Source organism: Nymphaea colorata, chromosome 10 (genome assembly GCF_008831285.2).
Source record: "Nymphaea colorata isolate Beijing-Zhang1983 chromosome 10, ASM883128v2, whole genome shotgun sequence".
Lineage (NCBI taxonomy): Eukaryota > Viridiplantae > Streptophyta > Magnoliopsida > Nymphaeales > Nymphaeaceae > Nymphaea > Nymphaea colorata.
In genome coordinates, this window is record NC_045147.1 from 9,595,788 (window position 1) to 9,616,389 (window position 20,602).

Consider the following 20,602-nt stretch of genomic DNA (forward strand, 5'->3'; position numbering starts at 1 on the left):
ATAGTGTATATGTGCACTACAAGTATGACGTTATACATATACACTATATATATAAATTCATATAATACATTATATATATATATATATATATATATATATATAACATGTTACATATTGCATTATATATGCAACACTACAACGTATTATACTTCTCTAACACTGACAATGCAGAAACACATTCACACACATAGGAAACTAAGAAACAAGCTTCCTAAAACTTGTTTCCAATCTATCAAACTAAGAAATGAGTTTCAAGAAATTTTTTTCTCATTCATCACACACATCAAAATGAGAATCGGAAAGATCTTTTCCATTCATTTATTCCAAAAATTTTTTTTCCAATTTTTTTTTTTCAATTCCAATCCATCAAACGGCCCAATGAAACAGCTGGAAATCTAGTTGAACGATTGAAGATTGTACCATCAGCATACATATTCTAATTTGTTCCTTATTACAAAAACAAAGGCGAGTCATTTCAAAAACCACATTTGTAGAACTTTATCGGGACGCCCTGCAGTTATGAGGCCTACCTCGTCTGAAGATTTACACACATATCTAAAGCTGCTTGGCAAAAGAAAAAAAACTGGAAAACATTGATGACTCACTTCCAATCACTTTTCCTTTCAAAAATCAAAAGAGCCCTAACAGGGAATTTCCAAAGAAAACCTGTCGTTACGACCAGCAGAATTATACATCAACCATTGCTTAGTTTATCTGGCATATAAGCAAAACTGGCAGATCGAATTGTTCTCAATTCCACAATCAGTTGATATCTAATAGTTTCCAAGGGGCATACTCAGCCACTTCCTATAAGATCTACAGCTAAGCCATGAATTTGGTTGGGAATATAAATGGTTAAGTGTATCTTTCAAATTTTGATGCCTTTAGCTGCAACAACGCAAAAGAATCCAGATTTTCTGAAACAAGTTATGAATTCCAAGGATAAACTAGTCAGAAGCAAAAGACGCAACAGCATTTGTTTCTTCTTGTAAAAGAAGACCATCAATAAAGACGTCCAGGCTTTCACCTTGCAACACATCATGTATATTATGACATGTCACTCCAATGCGATGATCTGTCACACGACCTTGAGGAAAGTTGTACGTACGAATCCGCTCTGACCTGTCCCCACTTCCAATCTGCAAAATCATCACCAAGGGTAAGTGTGGTCTGAAAATGTATTGAAAATTTGAAAGTCTTCTAACTATTTTTTTTATGATTGGCAAGATTTTAGTAAAGCCGGTTGAACATCGAGCAAATACAACTCAAAAACTTAATAAATAACAAAAATGGCTTCAGAATGTAAAGTTTTCCATGGGCATGGTGCTTGAAATAGTTGTCAGTTGTCTAGGGCAATAAATTAGGACAGCTAAAATTTTAAATTTAATTATTATATTTTCATCTAATAGTACCAGTTCAGATCTAAGCTTTGATCTGCTTGCTTGGAGTCTGCACCTCTCCGTTTCATACAGCTTGGCACATAATACTTTCAGAGCTTTAGCTTTGTTCTGCAGATTAATCACATCAAGCATTGGTGATGCAGACCAAAAAGTAGCATTCACTAATCATAAACAATAGCATCTTATAGGAACCCAATTGATAAGAAATTAGCATGAATGCTCATTAATGTCTTCCTGCTTCGTGAACCATAAACCATAGAACTGACCATTACACCATAAATGATTAGCCAAAATCTTGGTGATCTTTTGAATGGTCAAAATATCATCAAATTTCAAATGACTTTGACAAAAACAAAACATCCTAAGAATTCAAAATATTGACAAAGAATATGCCTTACAATACTTTTTGGAGATTCATTTGGGGGATGGAAGGACAAGTTTTTATATATTGCAATCAAGTACCACAAATCTCTTATCTTATTTTCTAGCAGTTTTTCTTCTTAAAACTTCAACCTTTTTCTCTAAAACCGTTTTTAAGAAAATAACTTCTGAAGGAAAACCTTGCAAGAGCAATCTCTGCAACTCCTCCAGGTAGATTAAATAAACATATTCTTACCATATGTTGTGATCTTTCATCCTGTATTGAGACCACAATTCCAGTAGGAATATGAGTAATCCGAACAGCACTATTTGTAGTGTTTGCATGTTGACCTCCTGATCCACCAGATCGATATGTATCTATTCTTAAGTCATCGGTGCGCAATTGCACATCCACCTGTAAAGGAATATGAAGAATAACGTGGCAAACAAAGTCAATTAGGTGAAAGAACAAGTTGTAAAATATCAAGAACAATGTCAAGAAAGCAATATTAAAATTTTATGAGAAGCATACAAGCTTTGGCATTTCTTAAAGGAGAACCCTCATCAACTTGATGGCAGAATCTTCAACAGGAAGCATTTTGGGACTCAGATTTTGCAGACAAAGGTCATAAGAACACTTTGATCCAACAGTAGCATATATATGTAGTTCTTGATGTCTAGAACATAAAGACATAAAACAGTGAGAGCACTCTGTTCAAATAGACACTGTAGAACAGGGTCCTCCTTTGCTTCCCGTCCTTCATTATTCAAGTCATGTGCTCTTATTTTTCTCCCTCATTTTCTATTGTTCTCCATGCTTGCTTATATTTTTATATAAAATGTGTTATTGGGTCTTTATGCTTTAATATCTTAATAAATCCTAGAAACACGACCTTTAATAAGCTACATTTGTTCTTAATTTGAAAGGTGAATATGTCAAGATGTTACAACTAGCCTTTATTTGCTAGAATTAGTAACTTTTAACTTCTTACAGTGTGGAATATAAAGGCCTGTATTAAGTTTGATGTTACAAGAAAATTTACTATACAATTTTAAAACAGCAGTAAGCTAATTTAAGAAAAAAATGAATATGTATATACCATAGCACAAATATCATTTTTGAGTTTTAAATGTTGAGATTTTTCTTTGGTAGAATACGGAGAGCATGAAAAAATGAGGATTTTTTTTAAAAAAATTTAAAAATCTTCAAAATTAAGGAAAAATAAAATCAATGAGAAACTAATAAGGAATCATAAAAAAAAGATCAGCAACAAATAACAATTAAAAAATGGAAACAAGCAGTTTCATATTAAAAAAACATGAAAAATATGTCTGAAATAAAAAAATGACAAAAATGAGACAAAATTTGTTTTTTTCATTGAAAAAACGACATTTTCTTTTGCCTTTTTTTCTGGCCGATAGTTTGACATGTTTTTTCAAAAAGCATATTTTTTTGTGTGTGTATATATATATATATATATATATATATATATATATATATTTATTTATTTTTTCTTTTTTTTTCTGGCCTCTGCATGCTCCTTGTTTAGCTTTCATGTTAACTTCCCTTTTCTCTTCCAACTCAGTGTTTTAGGTCACTCATCTTTCCTTTCTAGGTTTGCTTCCTTCTAAGTTATCCCCTGCTCCTTCACTCTTCTCAGAATTTCTGGATGCCTCATCTCCTGCTTTGAGTTCTTGGCACTGGATTTATAGGATAAGGAATAATAAGGCACAGAAGTTTGAAGAGATCCAACTATTTCTGCAAGACTATGAATGGGGTGTTAAGTTTCTACATCTTTATGTCTTTTATTCCTATGTCTGTAACTAGTGATAAATTCTTTTTTAGACCTATATCAACATTACAACCATAAAGATCAAATCATTGTGTTGAGAAGAGACCACATCTATTTGTTCTCGTGCACAAGGAGACTGTCAAATCATCATCCATCTAATAGATCAAGTAAAATATTAATTTCTATTGCCCTCCATTAACATTTTCAACAAAACTTACAACTCTAAAAATAGAGAATTTTCTTGCAACCATAATATCTAGTGCCCAATTTTGACTCCCAATACACAGGAAGCTAGCATCTAAGATATTAAATCTTTCATAAACAGGTTTAACCTAATACCTTTGCATTTAAAGTATCATTGCTGTTGGAGGAAGTTCAATGGCTAGCTCCATTCACCTCTTTGTATCAGTCACAAGTATCATGGAATTTCTAAGCCAAATAGTTTCTCAGAATTATTTGATAATTTTATTCTGAAAAAAGAAACCTAGAATTCAATAAATTCTAAAAATATATATGTTAAATATCTTTGACTGTTGTTTAGAATCTTTCTGCAGTATTAGGAAGTTGGAGTGTGTGTTTTTTAAAGTTACCTTATTTTGTTTGGACTGATATTGTAATTCTTGTTACCGCCAGCCCTAATCTCTTTTAACTCTGAGATTAGGGTAAAGTTAATCAATTTTTTTCTCTCTCTCAGGTCGTAACAAGGTATCCGAGCTGAATCGCCTTGCAGTCACTCTTTCTTAGCCTACACATGACACACCGGTCTCTGCATTTGTGGTATCAGGAGGACGTGGCCATAGTTCCTATGTTGGAGCTAGGGGACGTGGTACAGGCCGTGATGCAGGTCGCGGCAAATTTCAGTGCATCTATTGGCAAATTAGGTCATTTAGAGGACCAATGTTGAGACAAGCATCCTCATCTCCGTTCAGCTAGTCCACCAGGGTGTGGTGGAGATAGAATCATTGCAGGCAAAGAGTCTTCTTCATCCCAAGTAGCTTCCTTACAAGCTACAACATCTATGGTTGAGCTTCCTACTTGTTCTCCTATACGTACATCATACTATCTTAACTTAAGCAAGGATGAATATGAACTTGTTCTCGATCAGAGATCCTCCTCTACATCTCCCTCCACTGCTATAGTGGGCTCGGCCTTATATGTTGGTGTACCAATTACCCAGGTATGATGTGGATGATTGATTCAGCAGCATCCAAGCACTGTTGTAATCAGCCACAGATTTTTTCATCATTAATCACTACACCACAGCATGTCAGGCTGGCTGATGGCAAGTTGTCCCTCATTTTGGGCAATGCTGATATTTGTCTCCCACACTTGGGGACCATTACACATGTGGTAGATGCTCCTCGTTTTCCCGTTAATCTGTTATTTAACTAGTGACGTACAGTGTAGAGTCAATTTTTATCTTGTTTCTTGTTCTTTTCAAGAATAAAAAACTAGGAAGATGATTGGTAGCTGCGATCAACGTGAGGGATTCTATTTCCTTTCTATCCCGGTAGATATTACTGCATCTTCCTTCACATCGAGGACTTCTCCTTCGCAGTGGCACAGACTAGGTCATCCATCTGTGTCCAAACTTTGTCGTCTGTTTCCAGATATTTTTGCGTTAAGAGTCTTTCTTATGTGATGCGTGCTAACTAGGCAAACATACAAAGCAATTTTCCTTCGAGTCAGAGTCCATCTAGTCAAAGTCCTTTTGATCTCCTTCATATGGATGTTTGGGGTCCTAGTAGGGTTGCTTTTCATTCGCGTTTTTGATATTATCTTGTTTTGGTTGATGATTTTACTAAAGTCAATTGAGTATTTTTGTTACAGGAGAGATCTAAAGTTATTTTAATTCTTTAGAAATTTGTTAAGAAAATAAAAACTCAGTTTGGTTTCATTGTCAAAAGTATTCGCACTGATAACGCTCTTGAATTCAAATCTTCGGATGCAATTTTATGTCAATCATGGAATTCGACCACAATATACTTGTCCCCATACGTCGCAACAAAATGGTATCGCTGAATGCAAACATCTGCAACTCCTAAATGTGGACCGCACTCTCATGTTGCATACTCATATGCCCGCCTCTTTTTGGGGAATGCTATTCTTACCACATGCTACCTTACTAACAGATTGCCCTCATCTACCATCCAAGAACGCATTCCTATTCAAATATTATATCTAGATCAACCGTTATTTCACATATCTTCCAAAGTATTAGGCCCAAGCAATCAAATGTGTATTCATTGGATATTCGACCAATCAAAAATGATATCGATGTTTTGATCCTCATACCAAGAAAGAGATTATCAGGGCGGATGTTACATTCTTTGAGTCTCGCCCTTGCTTCTTCTTTCCGAGTCCCATTATATCTGAAATGTCAGTTTCTATTCCTCTTCCTATTCCCTCCTCCCCACCTATATCATGTGACTGTTTCCTTGATCCTCCATTAGTCAACTCTCGCTGTCAATGTCTCCCTCCAAAGCGTCCACCAGAGTCTTCTCAAGAAGTAAGTTCTACTGATAAGACTGACTTAGACATAAATGATGACCATTCTGCAGATGATCTTCCTATTGCTATTTGCAAGAGCCAACAACAGTGTACTATAAATCTGATTTCTAACTTTGTTTCTAATGACTATGTGAGTATGAGTTTGGTGCAGTTTGATCGGGCTATGTCTAGTCACATTATCCCTTCTTCTCACCACCAGGCTTATTAGATTCACGATGGAAGTAAATCATGCAGGAGGAAATGGATGCTCTTATCTCTAAGGAGACTTGGGACTTTGTTGATCCATCGATGAATTGCGATGTTGTTAGCTCCAAATGGGTGTTCACCATCAAGTATCATTCTGATGGTTCAGTAGAACGGTTCAAAGCACGTCTTGTAGCTAAAGATTATACAAAGACTTATGGGGTTGACTTCTTCGAGACATTTTCGCCCATGGCACGGTTAGGCCCTATTCGCCTAATTATATTCAGCAAGATTGGCCTTTAGTTCAGCTTGATGTGAAAAATGTTTTTCTATATGGAGATATATCTGAAGTTGTCTATATGCAGCAGCTACCTGGTTTTGAGCGACAAGGGGAGTGCTCCAAGGTATGCAAACTCAAAAAGGTCATTTGTGAACTTAAACAGAGTCCCCGTGCATGGTTCCATAAGCTAACAGAAGTTATATCTAAGTATGGATTTCAAATATCCCAACTTTATCACTCATTGTTCATCAAGCAAGGCACGTCCGGCATAGTGATACTGATTGTGTATGCTGGTGATATTGTTCTCAGCGGGGAATGTAACCAAGAGATAACTCAGACAAAAGAATTCATATAAAGCACTTTGTTACAAAAGATCTTGGTCAACTCCGTTATTTCCTTGGTACTGAAGTGGCTCGTAGTAGTAAAAGGGTTGTAGTGTCTCAAAAAAAATATGTTCTTGATCTTTTGCAGGAAACAAGTTTATTGGGGGCCAAACCTGCCATACTTTCTATGAATCCGCGAGTTCATATTCATGATGATGAATCAGAGACTGTTGACTCTAGATCATACAGATCTCTAATAAGGAAACTTTTATATTTGATTGTTACTCGATCTGACATTAACTTTGTTGTGAATAAGCTAAGTCAATTCATAGAAAAACCTCGAAAGGTTCATTGAAAGGCTGCATTAATGGTGGTGAGATACTTAAAATCAGCCCCAGGAAAGGGGTTCTAGTTAAAAAATGGAGAATGTATTGACATAGAAATCTTTAATGATGCTGATTATGCAAGATCTATGGATGACAAAAAGTACTATAGGTTTTTGTGTCATTGTTGAAGGTAATGAGTAATCTTATTTCTTGGAGCAGCAAAAAGCAGACTGTGGTTGTCCGATCTAGTGTTGAGTTTGAATATAGGGCTATAGCCCAAACTGCAACTGAAATGTCATGTCTGATGTGTCATATCAATGCTTTTAGATTTGGGCATTTTAGTAAACCTCCCAATGAAGACGTATTGTAATAACAGGGCAGCCACCTATATTGACAACAACCCCCGTTTTCCATGACAGGACGAAACACATTGAAGTGGATTGTAATTATGTTCGGGACTTGGTACCGGAAGGAGTAATTAGTACTATTCATGTCTCATCTAAAGATCATGCAGCTGATATTTTTACCAAGGCTCTTCCCATAGGCGATTTTATGAGACGATGTATCAAGTTAAGCATGATTGATATCTATGCTCTAGCTTGAGCGAGAGTGTTAAATATCTTTGACTGTTGTTTAGAGTCTTCCTGCAATATTAGAAAGTTGGAGTGTTGTTTTTTAAAGTTATCTTATTTTGTTTGGACTGACATTGTAATTCTTATTACTGCCAGCCCTAATCTCTTTTCACTCTTAGATTAGGGTAAAGTTAATCAAGTTTTTGTTCTCTCTCTCTCTCTCTTCGTAAAAATATAGATAATAATAGCAAAATATAGAATTATGAGTTTTGTATACTAAATTATTATACAAAAGTAAGAACAAACATTCTAAATAGTTTTTGAAATTCTAAAACAAATAATGGGAAATATACATTGAACATATAAATAATTTTTTTCTTAAAAAGGGGAAAATATTGAGCTATTATCAAAATAATATCACAATATTCACTTTTCTGGTGACATTTGAGAATAAAATTATATTATTCACTTTCTCGTGATATTTGAAAATAAATGATTTTCCTCATATAAACAGTTTCATTCTTTTTAAACAAAGGTGATATTTTCAGAATATCATCAATACATGCAACCTAGGTCACACGGGTACGGGTACGCGGACACGGCAATTTTCAAAATTTTAGGATACGCAGACACGACGAATATTATATTCTAAAAAATTTAAAATGATAATAAAATAAAATAAACATTAAATTAATAATTCACTCTTACAATCTCATAAGTCATAAGAAAGAAAGTCTCAAACAAACATAACATGAAATAAAACAATACAACAAAGTATAAACATGCAGATTTATTTCTGGGTAATGTAAAACAGTCCTCAATGAGAGCAGGCAACATCCGGCACATTCTAGTGACTGTTGGCAACGGCCATCTTACAAGCACTAAGGCAAAATCCCCAAATCGGCAAAATCCCAAAATCAAACAAAAAAAGAAAATATTGCACATAGCATTGAAGAATAGGATCAAGATCGACGGATTAACCGTCCAATCTTCAAACGAAAAAATCCCAAATCGGCAAGAAAAACTCAAACGAAAAAAACCCAAATGAAGCATGAAACCCTAACTTCTAATATCGAAAAGAAAAAAAAAACACTTCTGTCTGTCGCCGGCTGCCGCCGGCTGCCGCCGGACACCACCGAATGTCTCCGTCGCGCGCCATTGCCGAACTTTGTTGTCGCCGCAAGGAGTCGAGGGTAAAGGTCGACCGTCGAGGGTAAAGCGTAAAACGAGATCGAGGGTTAAAACAAAAAATCGGGTTATGAAAGTGGTTCGGATCGGGAATCCCCCAAACCCGATCCAAAACGTATCCTGCCGTGTCCAAGTGTCGGGACCCACGTGCCGGAGTGTCGACACCGGCACGTGACCCAGATTGCCGTATCTGTGTCACATAGCATGCAACTATGTTTGTTTTTAGTATATAAAAGGGATTTTCCACCTTTTTTGTACGTTCGCTTCAAAGCATTGTTAATTAAAAATGGCATCTTTTAGCTGCTGTGAGTGCCTTCTATGCATGTCTTACTTGAGTGACTGTCTTTGAGCTTTTCACAAGCTCTTTCCCAAGGTTTCCCCCCATTTCTTTGTGAATTATCATTGAAGAGGGAATTTGCCTAATCAATCTCTCTATCTCTCTCTCTCCATGTGTGTGTGTGTGTGTGCCTTACATGAGGAAAGGACATGGTCAAAAAACGTGTTGTCTCCCCCAATATAGAAACACGACATTGTCAAAAAATGTGTTTTGCCCCCCAATATATAGACACCAACTTACACGAACTTCAATCTTAAAAATTTAAAGTACCTCATCAGCTTGAGGAAGAATTGCAACCGATACAGCACTAGTGTGCACCCGTCCAGATTTCTCAGTTACAGGTACACGCTATGAAATATCAAAAAAAAAAAAAAAAGTCAACATTAACATCCAAAAATATTTCTTGAGACAGAAAAGCATGGAGCAAACTTATTACCTGCACCCTGTGGATTCCACTCTCAAATTTGAGTATTCCATATGCACCAGGTCCTGAAATTGCTCCACTAGCTTCCTAAAATGCATGTATACACCTCAAATTCATATATATTAACCCTAAGAGAAGGAAAATTACAGACATTAGAACATAACCTATGTCCCCACTCCAAATGTAAAGCAGACATATCTTTGCATGTGCATGCATATACAGCATACAGTTTCAAAAAATATATATCAAAATTACCTTTACTAGATTTGTGAAGCATTAGACATATATAAAAAAGGGTATGGTCGACAACTTAATTTCTAACTGTTTTTCACAACAATTAATTCATGAAATAGGTGTTACTCATCATCATTCACTGAAGTTATGTTGTGATAATAAGTACTGAATATACATTGCCAGCAATTTAACCTTTCATGATACTAAACATACTGATATAGACTAAAATCATGTTTGAGAGCAATATCTAAAGGAGAATGCTGACCTAGCTTATGTTATCTCAAAGTTTCAATTGTTGGAAATTTCCCTAAAGATTTGATTTCCTTTTCTTTTGAGTTTTGAGCGTACTTTTGGTTGTGACACTACAATTTTGTAGGACAGTGTGTAAACATCATGATATTTTTTTCCTGTGTGTATGCAATACGTATATGCCTCTACCAATTTTATGTGTATGTGGCTATATTAATTGTATGGATGTATTATGCATATGCTATTGAAGAATCCAATAAGCAAGCCATCAAATGTTGTCGGATGTCTAAAAAAACTAAAAAGCATTGCTAAAAGTCTTTAAGAATGGGGGCACAGCTGCATCTTTTAGTATTTCAGCCACAGTTTTGAATGGTGGCTTGTCAAAATTGGGTGCCTGCGACTACCCAGCAACATCCGGCGGTGGGCTGGTTTCAATTCCCTTATATTTAAGTATGGTCCCTATAGCTAGTACATGCGAACATAAGATAATATATGTTATATGTAGTTCACTATGTAATTTCTGTTTTCTATGAATTCTGTTTTCTGTATTTGTAATCCTTTTAAATATACTTTCACTTCTCTTTTCTGACCACTTTAGCATTTAACTAGACTGAACTAGCCAACAATTGGAGCTAGCACAACAGCTAGCAGCTTTTCCTTAAGCTGTATATATTGTGAGGCTCAGCCCCTTCTCTGGCAATGCTTTGCTAATGCATTGATCTTCAATGCAATATATTTGCTTGTGCCATGGTGCATTCCACTGTTCATATAATCCCTTGAGAGTTTATTTGCGCTTTTGAGCACATACTGGTATTATGATTGTTGTGAGGATCCTTGTGAATAAAGTCATTTTTTTACTTAACTCTTGTGAATCTTGAAATGCACTTTTACACACAATGCACCAAAATTGATGGTCAAAAGATCATGATTTTATTTCTGAAAAAACTATCCAAGACATGCTTACCTATGTTGTTAAGGCGTCACCTAGGCATGGACTAGCCGTCAGTCCACACCCGTCACCTAAGTCCATCACACGGGTGATGGGTGTGGTGCTGGCGCCTAGGCACACTATAGGTGTGGTGCTAGCGTGTAGGCACGCCTAGGCTGGACTAGGCATCAGCATGCGTAGTTAATGGGAATGCATTACTTGTGATTTTATTGTATATACTGTGTGTTATATTATATGTACAATCTGTTATAATGTATATTATATGTACACTACAATCTGAAATAGTGTATATTACATATTGTACACTAATATTTTATATACGTATATTATATGTACAAGCCGAAGCAATTTTTAAAGTGGTTCCATCTGCAGTTGAATCTATATAATGTATATTATATGTACTGATTTGTACGATTTGTTATATGTACAATCTGCTATAGCCTATAATGTATATTATACGTCATGTAAAATCTGTTGTAACGTATACTATATGTACTGATTTTGATATGATTTTTGTTTGAAATGATTCAAATGAAATAGTTTATAAGGTCCTATATAAAATGAATTTCAAACAGGATATACAGTTATTTACACCAGAATTCATATTTAGTTTTTCTATTGCAGTACTTTATCTAGAGAACATGTTGTTTTAGAGTCGGAATGTTTTAGGTATGTCTCTGGAATTGGATTCTGACAGGATCTCTGATACACACCCACCTTGTGTGCTGCCGAGCGCAGCTGAGGAGGCTGCCAGGAGAGATAGCGAGCTGCGGGCTATCGTCGCAGTCATGGCCGAGATCCTCGACGAGGCCAAGGGTGCTGCTGATGCCGAGGTAGAGCGCATGACATTCGGGCCAGATTCGGAGGATGATGTTTTTCGTTGTGAGGTTAACTTGAAGACTACGACAGATTGTGGCAAGCTGATTACAGCCAAGGCCGAGCTTGAGGAGTCTGTGTTGGGCGCGGACAGGGTTCAGCCAACTGAGAAGAACTTGGTTACAGGTGGGTTCGGTCAGGATGATAGCAAGAGCAGGGTTCGTGGTCAGCAGGTCAGAGTTAGAGGGTCAGAGGTAGAGGGTCAGAGGTTGCAGGTTCGGGTCAACCAAGGACTGCACCAGATTAAAGAGAGACCGAGGCAGACTGGGTGCAGCCGAGTGTGCGACATGGTCTGGTCCAGTTAGGAAGAGCTCAGGCTAACCTGGGCGCGTCGCGGCTGGGTTCAGCCCAGACCGATTCAATGTAATTCTCTTCTTGTTTTGTGTTTTGATTCTTGTACTTGTCTCGAACAGTCGAACCGAGACGACGGGTGATGACTTGGGACAGTCCAGCGTATATAAGCTGGAGACTGCGCACCAATTGTAATAATTCTGATTTTGGATATCAATAAAATTGAAACTTTCTCTCCCGCGCGAGAGTTTTTGCTGCTTGAGTGTGGTGCCAAAAACTTGGCCGACGAAGGAGACTTCGCCGGAGAAGATGATCGCCTGCAGAACCAGAGGAGCAGAACCGGGAACGCTACCGGAACTGTAGACACCGGAAACCTGTACAGAAGTGCGATCTGATCACGGTGCAGGTGTTCTCCGATCCCTGAGGCACCTAGAGGCTGAAATCGGAGGAAAGAACCGTCGGATGAGCAACTGTTTCGCCGTTCACCCGAGGAATTTCAGATCTGCAAGTGACAGCTGGAGGAACTTCTCAGCCGGTAAGAAATCCTTTCTTCGTGGATATTCTACCGTGAGATTTTCCTGTTGATCCGATCAAAGGATGTAAGGATGCTGATGCTCTGCTCGATTCGAGTCTAACTCGTCTAACGAAAGGAGTACATCGGTCGCTCTGACTGAGATCGAAGGATTCGACTAGGAGGATAGGTGCTGACGAGTTGTGGCAAGACCGATTGCTGAATACGGCAGATTGCCTAACGCCTGGCTTAGATTGATCTTTTCCCTGGTTTAATCCATTCTAATTCGATGTATCGTGTTCATGAATGTTGAATTTACACCTATGTCGAGCTACGGAGGAGTTTGATCCAGCAGATAGAGCTGCTGTGTGAAGAAGACAGGCCACGGTTCTGTAACAGCAGTGACAGAATTCTCTGATTAGAAGCGAATTTCCAGAGACCAGAATCCGATCAGAGGACGGCAACGGATCCGTTGGCTTCGTATTTGAAAGTGGAACAACCTGGTGAATTTTGAGCGCAATCGGAGTTGATTTGGCCTGCCAACCGAAGCAGATCAGAACTGCGGCGGCGATTGGCGGAAATCGGTGGAGCAGCTGTCTGGCGATACCAGAATTTGGAGGATTTTCCCCCTTAACGAGCTCTCTACTGGAAGCTGCTTTGAAGCTGAAATTTTGGGCATTTGTTCATCATCATCTTAGCTATCTACGGTCCAAATTTCAGGGCGATCCGAGCTACGGTTGAATTTTGGTGAATTTTTGAAGGGCACTGACTCCAGAACATTGCCTGAGCCCTGCAACAGGCTGTTTTAGGTAGAAACAGGCAAGTAATCAGAGGTGACGCGATCCAGCTGGGATGCACCTCTGAACCCGAACTCAAGGGCGTCTATTCTTGTTCTTGTTGGCAATCTTCAGACCAAGTTTCAGCATTTTTGGAGCTCTTGTTGAAGAGTCATGATTTTTTGACTGATCGCTGATCTGGAAGCTGAATGCACACCTGCAGGAGGGATTCCTGCTTGTCTCCCCCATTCTGATCTCTCAGTTTTGGGTTTCTCTTGATCTCTGGTGCATTCTCCATGACTCTAAACTGTGGATTCATACTAGAATTATCTGTGCTCTGATCTCTTGCTATTTCCAGAGCTAGATCATCTTCAAGGAGCTGCTGTTGGCGTACCAGTCCCTGTAAAGACCTTGCAACAGGAAGAGCGCGCTGCTGGCGCTGAACGGGGCACCTGTTTCTCCCTTTTCCATCATTCAACAGGGGTTCAATTGACCCTCGGTGACGCTCCTAACCTCCTGAGATCTCCAATTATCACTATATCAATCTCTGCAGTGACTGTTGGTTTCTGCAAGTTGCTGCCACAACAATTCTCAGGCGAGGAGGGACTGATCAGCAGAAAGATAATCATGCTGTTGTGGAGCTGATCATCGAAGAGACGAGCGTTGGCGTCTATCCAGCGTCTGCTACCCCCTAATCCATACAAAACAGGGGTTTCTACTGAGATTCGGTGAAGTGCAGAACTTGCTAATTTCCTGTACTTCCAATTTTATAAGACTGTGATCTGCTGTATTCTCTTGGGAGCTGAGGTGCATCCAAGGAAGAGAACTCAGCTGGAAGATCACTGCAGCTGCTGTTCATGAAGACGGTTGCTGTGGAGAATTGCTGAATACTGAGGATATTATTGGCCTTCTTCCTCGGTGAGTGTTAGACTAGCTCCAACAAGGTACACACGAATCCCCCTATAGTGCATGGGAGGGTGCATTCTATTTCCAGCCAACCTTCAGGTTTGCAGTTGTAGGGAATCCTCCAAAGCTCACCTAGCCGAGGACACATTCCCAAGCTATTGGACTCACCTAGGGCAAAGGGTGTGGAATGCTCGTTTGTATGAATGGTTTGGCATGGATGTTGTGATTGTTGAGTGAGGGAGAGTTCATTTTGTATTGTTAACGCTTGTAAAAATCTCACATCCCCACTCTTGATTGTAGTAGGTTGAGATTTTGGGAGGGAACTCTACTTGTATTCCAGTCCTAAGGGATATATTCAGTCGGGGATTCTGTCTGACTTGGGATCGAAATTTGTATTCCCTATTCTTTCAACCTCCCTCGGCGTGTCTGTCCCCAATAGATCTTGGGAAGCGACTGCAACTTGGCAAGTTTTCAGCAGCTACAAGGGCAGGGTGCAACAATCTCATCCTAAAAAATGCAAGCATTGCTTCCAGTATGTAAACAAGAATGATATGTCTTCTTTTGTGTATCAAACGAAGCATCGGCTAGAACAAAACAAAACAGTTTTTCAGTATGTAAACAAACTGGAAATGTACTGTTAATATGTTATGTAAACAAGAACAGAACATTTTTCATGTTCCACTTTTTGGCTTTACTTACAAAGTGTAATCATTCAATTAGAACAGAACACAATAGTTTTTCATGATTTACTTTCTTGTAGTACACATATCTGTGTTAGTGGTGATAGGCACACCTGGAATAAAAGCTTACAGTTCAGTCAGTAAGTACATACTTTAGTTAACATAACTAAAATAATTAATACAAAAAAATCAGTTGCCTTTTTTGCCTAGGCGCTGCCTGGCACCCAGGCAGCACCTTGGCCCCTTGACAACATAAATGCTTACTAACAAGAAAAAAATATCTGGACTCCATCGATGCCATTAAATCAAGCGAAATCAGTGTCTTTAACCTGGAGGCCACCAAGGGCACCAAAACTTAAGGAACACCTTTCAATATATATATACACATGCTTTCGACTCTGCCATGTTAGACACATAAATTGTCAAATACAAACACTCATGTCAGTCTCCATGCAGCATCGATAATTAGACACTTGGCATGCAAACGAATGTGTATCCAGCCCAGTTGTGCAAAAGGAATACTGTCACAAAAAATCAAAAAGACAGGAAGTTGCAGGATCCAAATCGAGTTACTAGCATTGTTCTCTTTCAAGGGGGCAAAAGAAGGAGATGTGTTTCTTGGATCAGTTAATTTGGATATGGACTTCAAAGCACTTGAAAAAGATACGTGACCTTTGGATAGCTAAGAAGAGTTGAATAAAGCCTGAAGTAATTTATGTTTGTTCTTGCATACCCCCACGATATGCGATGAGATTATTAAGCATATAAATATTTGGGAAGCCTGAATAACGTCAACAAGGCACCTTCTTAAACTTCTCATGAGATATTATAAAGGCCCAGAGAGATAAAAACACAAAACAACCTAGTATAGAACATGACAGCTAATGGTAAGACTCCTATCTTTTAAGTACAAAAAGGCCTGGAAATCTACGTGCAGGTGATCGGACATACCTTGCAACCTTTGAGATCTGACTCCATTATATCCACAACCTCAAACTTCCATCCCTTCTTCAGGGAGTATCTTTCATACCTGTTATAAATCTTCTAGAATGGTATTAGAAGAACATATTTTCAGAATAAAACTAAAAAACAAATTATTAACAGGGAATCACAAATTAGGCAGAGGCATACATTTTGAATAACTCCATTGCGAATAATGATGCTTCCTCACCACCAGTTCCTAGCAAAAATATACCCAATAAAATACAGAAGAAAAAGGGATAAACATCACATGTAACAGAGCTATCTACATAAATAGCAGAAAGCAACATAAAGTAAATTTTATGTTATACAGAGCCACTCACAAAGCTCGTAAGAACTGCAAAAAAATTTTGCCCTAAGTTACACCAAAAAGAATAAAATAGAGCTTCAATATATGATAGAAACTGCTTCAAAGAGCTTACATCCTAAGAGGAACAGCAGTCCCTTATTTATATAGAAGCCACAGCTTCTTTAGCTGTTGGAGGCAGTGCGACCACTAAAGTCTGGCTATTGATCCTCTAACAGCTAGAGATGGTCAGCACAGTATTACAAAAGAACCATAAAAAATTGTAGCAATAAAACAATAAAACATAATAAAATGCGGAAATAATTATAACAAAAGGGAACCTGACAGGAAATATATAATTATGTGTAAGTGTGTGTGTATATATATATATACACACACACACATGTGAGTACATAAAACGTATACAGATTACAAAGTATACACACATATACACATACAAAGATGTATTAAATGTGTGTATACATATAGGGAAAGAGATACATACATTTACAATTTTAACACTATTTCCTCTTCAAACTGATGACATGACAACTGAAAGCTTATTAAAGAAACAGAAAGTGAGGCAATGCTAGAGTCTTAGTAAAGAAATCTGCTAACTGGAACCTGATGAGACATAGCAACTCCATGGTCTTCTTAAGAAATGCTTAGAACATAGTTGGAATGAGGAGGGCCTGACCAACAGCCGCAGAAATGTCTCACAACATACAATATGTTTGCATGAACCTACAAGCCTCCAGCAACTCACAAGACAAAACGAGTGCTCCGTAACAAGCTAGACAGAAGCACACAGATATATGTATATTATTATTTATTTATTTATTTATCACCCTTCCTCAAACTTAAGATTTAATGACTGAAACTGATTGTACTTAATTCTAATGGAAAAGATGAAGAGTGGAAGAACCACCTAAAAAAGGTATTTATGATATGACAAATGAACATGCTACAGCCCAACGTAAATAGATGTTGATGCAAGTAAATAACTGCCTTCCAACATGCACAGCATCAACGTAAATAAATGTTGATGCAAGTAAATAACTGCCTTCCAACATGCACAGCATGTGCAATCAGCAATGTCTTGTCTGCAATTGTGAAATGTTTCAAGCAACTGATGACCTGGCATATGTTGTCAATTTTCCATCATTAATCTGCATCTATAATTAGACCTAAGGTCTCAGGTGTTTTCACAACTTTGTCATCAATAATACACAGTCCTTCAACAATACTGGTACTGAGACAAGTTTGAGAGAGAAGAGAAAACTCAACTTCATTAAACCTAATCCCTATGGAAATAAGGATTAGGAGATGGCTAGAAAATTACAGAAACAGTCCACTTAATAAAGAAAAAATAATATTAAAGGGCTTCACAAAATAACATCTATCTACCCACTACAACTAAATTATTTACTACATGTCCCTTCACAGTAATAAGTAATAACTCTCAACACTGCCCCTCAAGCTAGAGCTAAATGTCAATCATGTTCAATTCAACCTGTTACAACATCTAGTAAAGTCAACAATGGGAAGTGGCTTTATGGAGGCATCAGTCATTTGATCTTCTGAAGACACATGAATTATAGATATAACTTCTGCCTGCATCATGTCTCCAATGTAATGACAATCAAACTTCTATATGCTTGGTTCTCTCATGGAATACTGGGTTACTGGCAATATAGATAGCAGCTTTATTGTCACATCTCATCTTCATGGAAATGGTAGCAAGTTTAGCACCCAGCATTCCAGCTTCCTACATTAAATTAAGTATATATTTTCTCTGTGAGAGATCCCCTAAGGGTTCACTCGTATCACAAAGAAAACCTTCAAGCTCTAAAAGCATCTCAATTTCCAGAGTCCAGACATAGATATAATTCTTAATCAAACCAACTCAAACTGGCTATGAGTGCCAATCACCAAGCTCAGAACAGCTGCCAAAAACTCGATATGCACCAGCGCACAGGAAAATAATGAAACAGAACTTCAATAACCGACAGAAACAGCTCCATCCTAGGAGGAACAGAAGTCCCTAATTTATAGAGAAGCAACAGCCTCTCTAGCTGTTGGAGGCAGTCGATGTTATAATTGCACTTTTTTGACTGCATGTATGGGAGTTACTTTTAGGAACTTGTGTGCTTTATTTACTGTTTCAGGAGACAGGCAACAACTGAAGGATGTATCGAATTTTAACTATTGGAGCACCTAGAGAAGCTGGGCACAGTATTACAAAAAAAAAGAGATACAAAAATACAGAAACTAAAATTAGCACAAAAAAGGATATGGCAAAGGGAATTGAAAAGTTGAACCTTTTACCTGCTCGCACCTCCAAGATACAGTCTCTTTCATCAGCATCATCTTTTGGAAGCAAAGATTTAATGAGGAGGCACTGTAGTTCTTTCACCGCCTCGTTAGCTTCATCTAACTCCTGCCTGGCCATTTCATGCATATCTTTATCTTCAGTACATTCAGCAATCAAAGATTTTAGACCGACAACCTCCTATGGAAGAGTTCGTCTGTAAGTTGCAAAATCCAGCAGAAAAAAAACAAAACCGGAACCACAGTATAAGGGTGCTAACAATAAACCATGTGCAAGGTGTGAAAATTCCAAATAATGAAGATGTACATCTATCGTGCTCTTCAAGTACAAGCTACTGGAGCTCAAATGCCTTAGACTCAATTTGTCTTGTCACCAGCTTATTAAAATATATGTATATAATGTAGAGGTATTTGATAGATCTATATTAGTGATACACAGGGAAGATAAATATAAATATATGTGTGCTTTTATGTTTTTCTGTTTTTTTTTACCTGTTTTATCTTTGCCATTTTCATGTTTGACAAGGGCCTTATAGACTGTTGACCACCTCCAACAGCTCAAAATAAAGCTGCTGAAGGTGTTCCAATGGCGGGCTCAGGCACCCTCGTGTATATTGAGGATAAATCCTATTAAGGAGTAGTCATGAAAAACTGCATTGATCTATATAAGGCATGGGCGGAGTCCCCACCCACCCTCCCCCCCCACCCAAAACTTCAAAAAATAATAATAATAATTTAGATGTAAATTTAAAAAAAAAATCATTTATCCTATATAAAAGTTTTGAAAAATAATATTTCGGGCCCTATTAAAATTTTGAAGCTGTAATTCAACGCCCCTCATGAAAAGTTCTTGGCTCCCCCCCTAATATGTGGCATGTTAACATTCATACTTGTATTGTAGGACAGTTACGTCCATATTTACATGACGGATTGGATCAGCTCATATTGACATGATCTGGTTTCTGCAGGAAAAAGAAAACAAACTGATTTGCAATGGTCTTTGCATCAAAAGTACATTTGATCATCTCTTGTGAAACTCTCATCTAAATTTTCTCCTAGGCTAGGTTAGCACCCAGGCTTGGTTGGTTGCATAGAATAACTGTTCATAGGCAACCTGTCACTTGAACATGCCTAGTAAATGATCTAGGCCTAGCTGCCTATGCATTCAATATCATAGGCCTTTGTTCTTCAACAACCTAAACTTTTGTTCTTTTTTGCTTTATTCCTTTTTTTTGCTTCTTTGGAACAAAATTTGATACTGTGTAACACCGGTACGACACCGGTACCGATACCGGTACGCGTATGGGTACGCCTCCGGTACGTCGTTGACCGTACCGGGTACGGTCAATGTACTGGAGGCCGTATCTGACCTTTTTCGGACATGGTCAAGTTTGAACGAGTCCAAATTTGTCTTTTTTTTTAACGATTATTTCATTTTAAATTTTATATCTATTTTAACGTTAAAAAAAAACAAAAATCGTAAGGGTTTCGCTCGAAACCCTTTTCTCCTTTTCTCGTCTGACTTACGTCTCACGAGCCCGGTGACGAAGGCAGCGGCAACGGCGAACGTAGCGGCGATAGGTGACGGCAGAGGCGGCGAACGGAGGGCGGAACGGTGACAGCAGTGGCGACCGGCAACGGCAAACGGTAGGAGGCGACGACAGGCAGACTGTCTTACCTCTCAAGGTATATTTTTTGTTTTTATTTTTAAACCATTTCAGCGGCTCCACCCCTTCCATCGCCGCCGGCGACGACCAGCGATGACAGGCAGAATACCCATCGCCGCCAGCAACGACCGGCGATGTGTGTGAGAGAGAGAGAGAGAGAGATTCTTT

At 38.2% G+C, this 20,602-nt stretch overlaps 1 protein-coding gene across 3 annotated transcripts in view; it reads right to left on the bottom strand.

Annotated features, from left to right (window-relative positions):
• Positions 1 to 652: 652 nt before the first annotated feature.
• Positions 653 to 20,602, bottom strand: part of LOC116263265 (peptide chain release factor 1, mitochondrial) — a 39,677-nt gene continuing 19,727 nt past the window's right edge. For 2 of the 3 annotated variants that reach the window (XM_031642934.2, XM_031642931.2), the window contains 8 exons: positions 18,765 to 18,948; positions 16,301 to 16,349; positions 16,121 to 16,199; positions 9,710 to 9,784; positions 9,544 to 9,621; positions 2,017 to 2,175; positions 1,413 to 1,508; positions 653 to 1,139 (listed from right to left, as the gene is read on the bottom strand). In XM_031642934.2, the coding sequence (XP_031498794.1) occupies positions 948 to 1,139; positions 1,413 to 1,508; positions 2,017 to 2,175; positions 9,544 to 9,621; positions 9,710 to 9,784; positions 16,121 to 16,199; positions 16,301 to 16,349; positions 18,765 to 18,948 (912 nt within the window). In that variant the 3' untranslated portion in view covers positions 653 to 947. The remainder of the gene's footprint in view (positions 1,140 to 1,412; positions 1,509 to 2,016; positions 2,176 to 9,543; positions 9,622 to 9,709; positions 9,785 to 16,120; positions 16,200 to 16,300; positions 16,350 to 18,764; positions 18,949 to 20,602) is intronic. The other variant, XM_031642933.2, reaches the window with a different exon arrangement.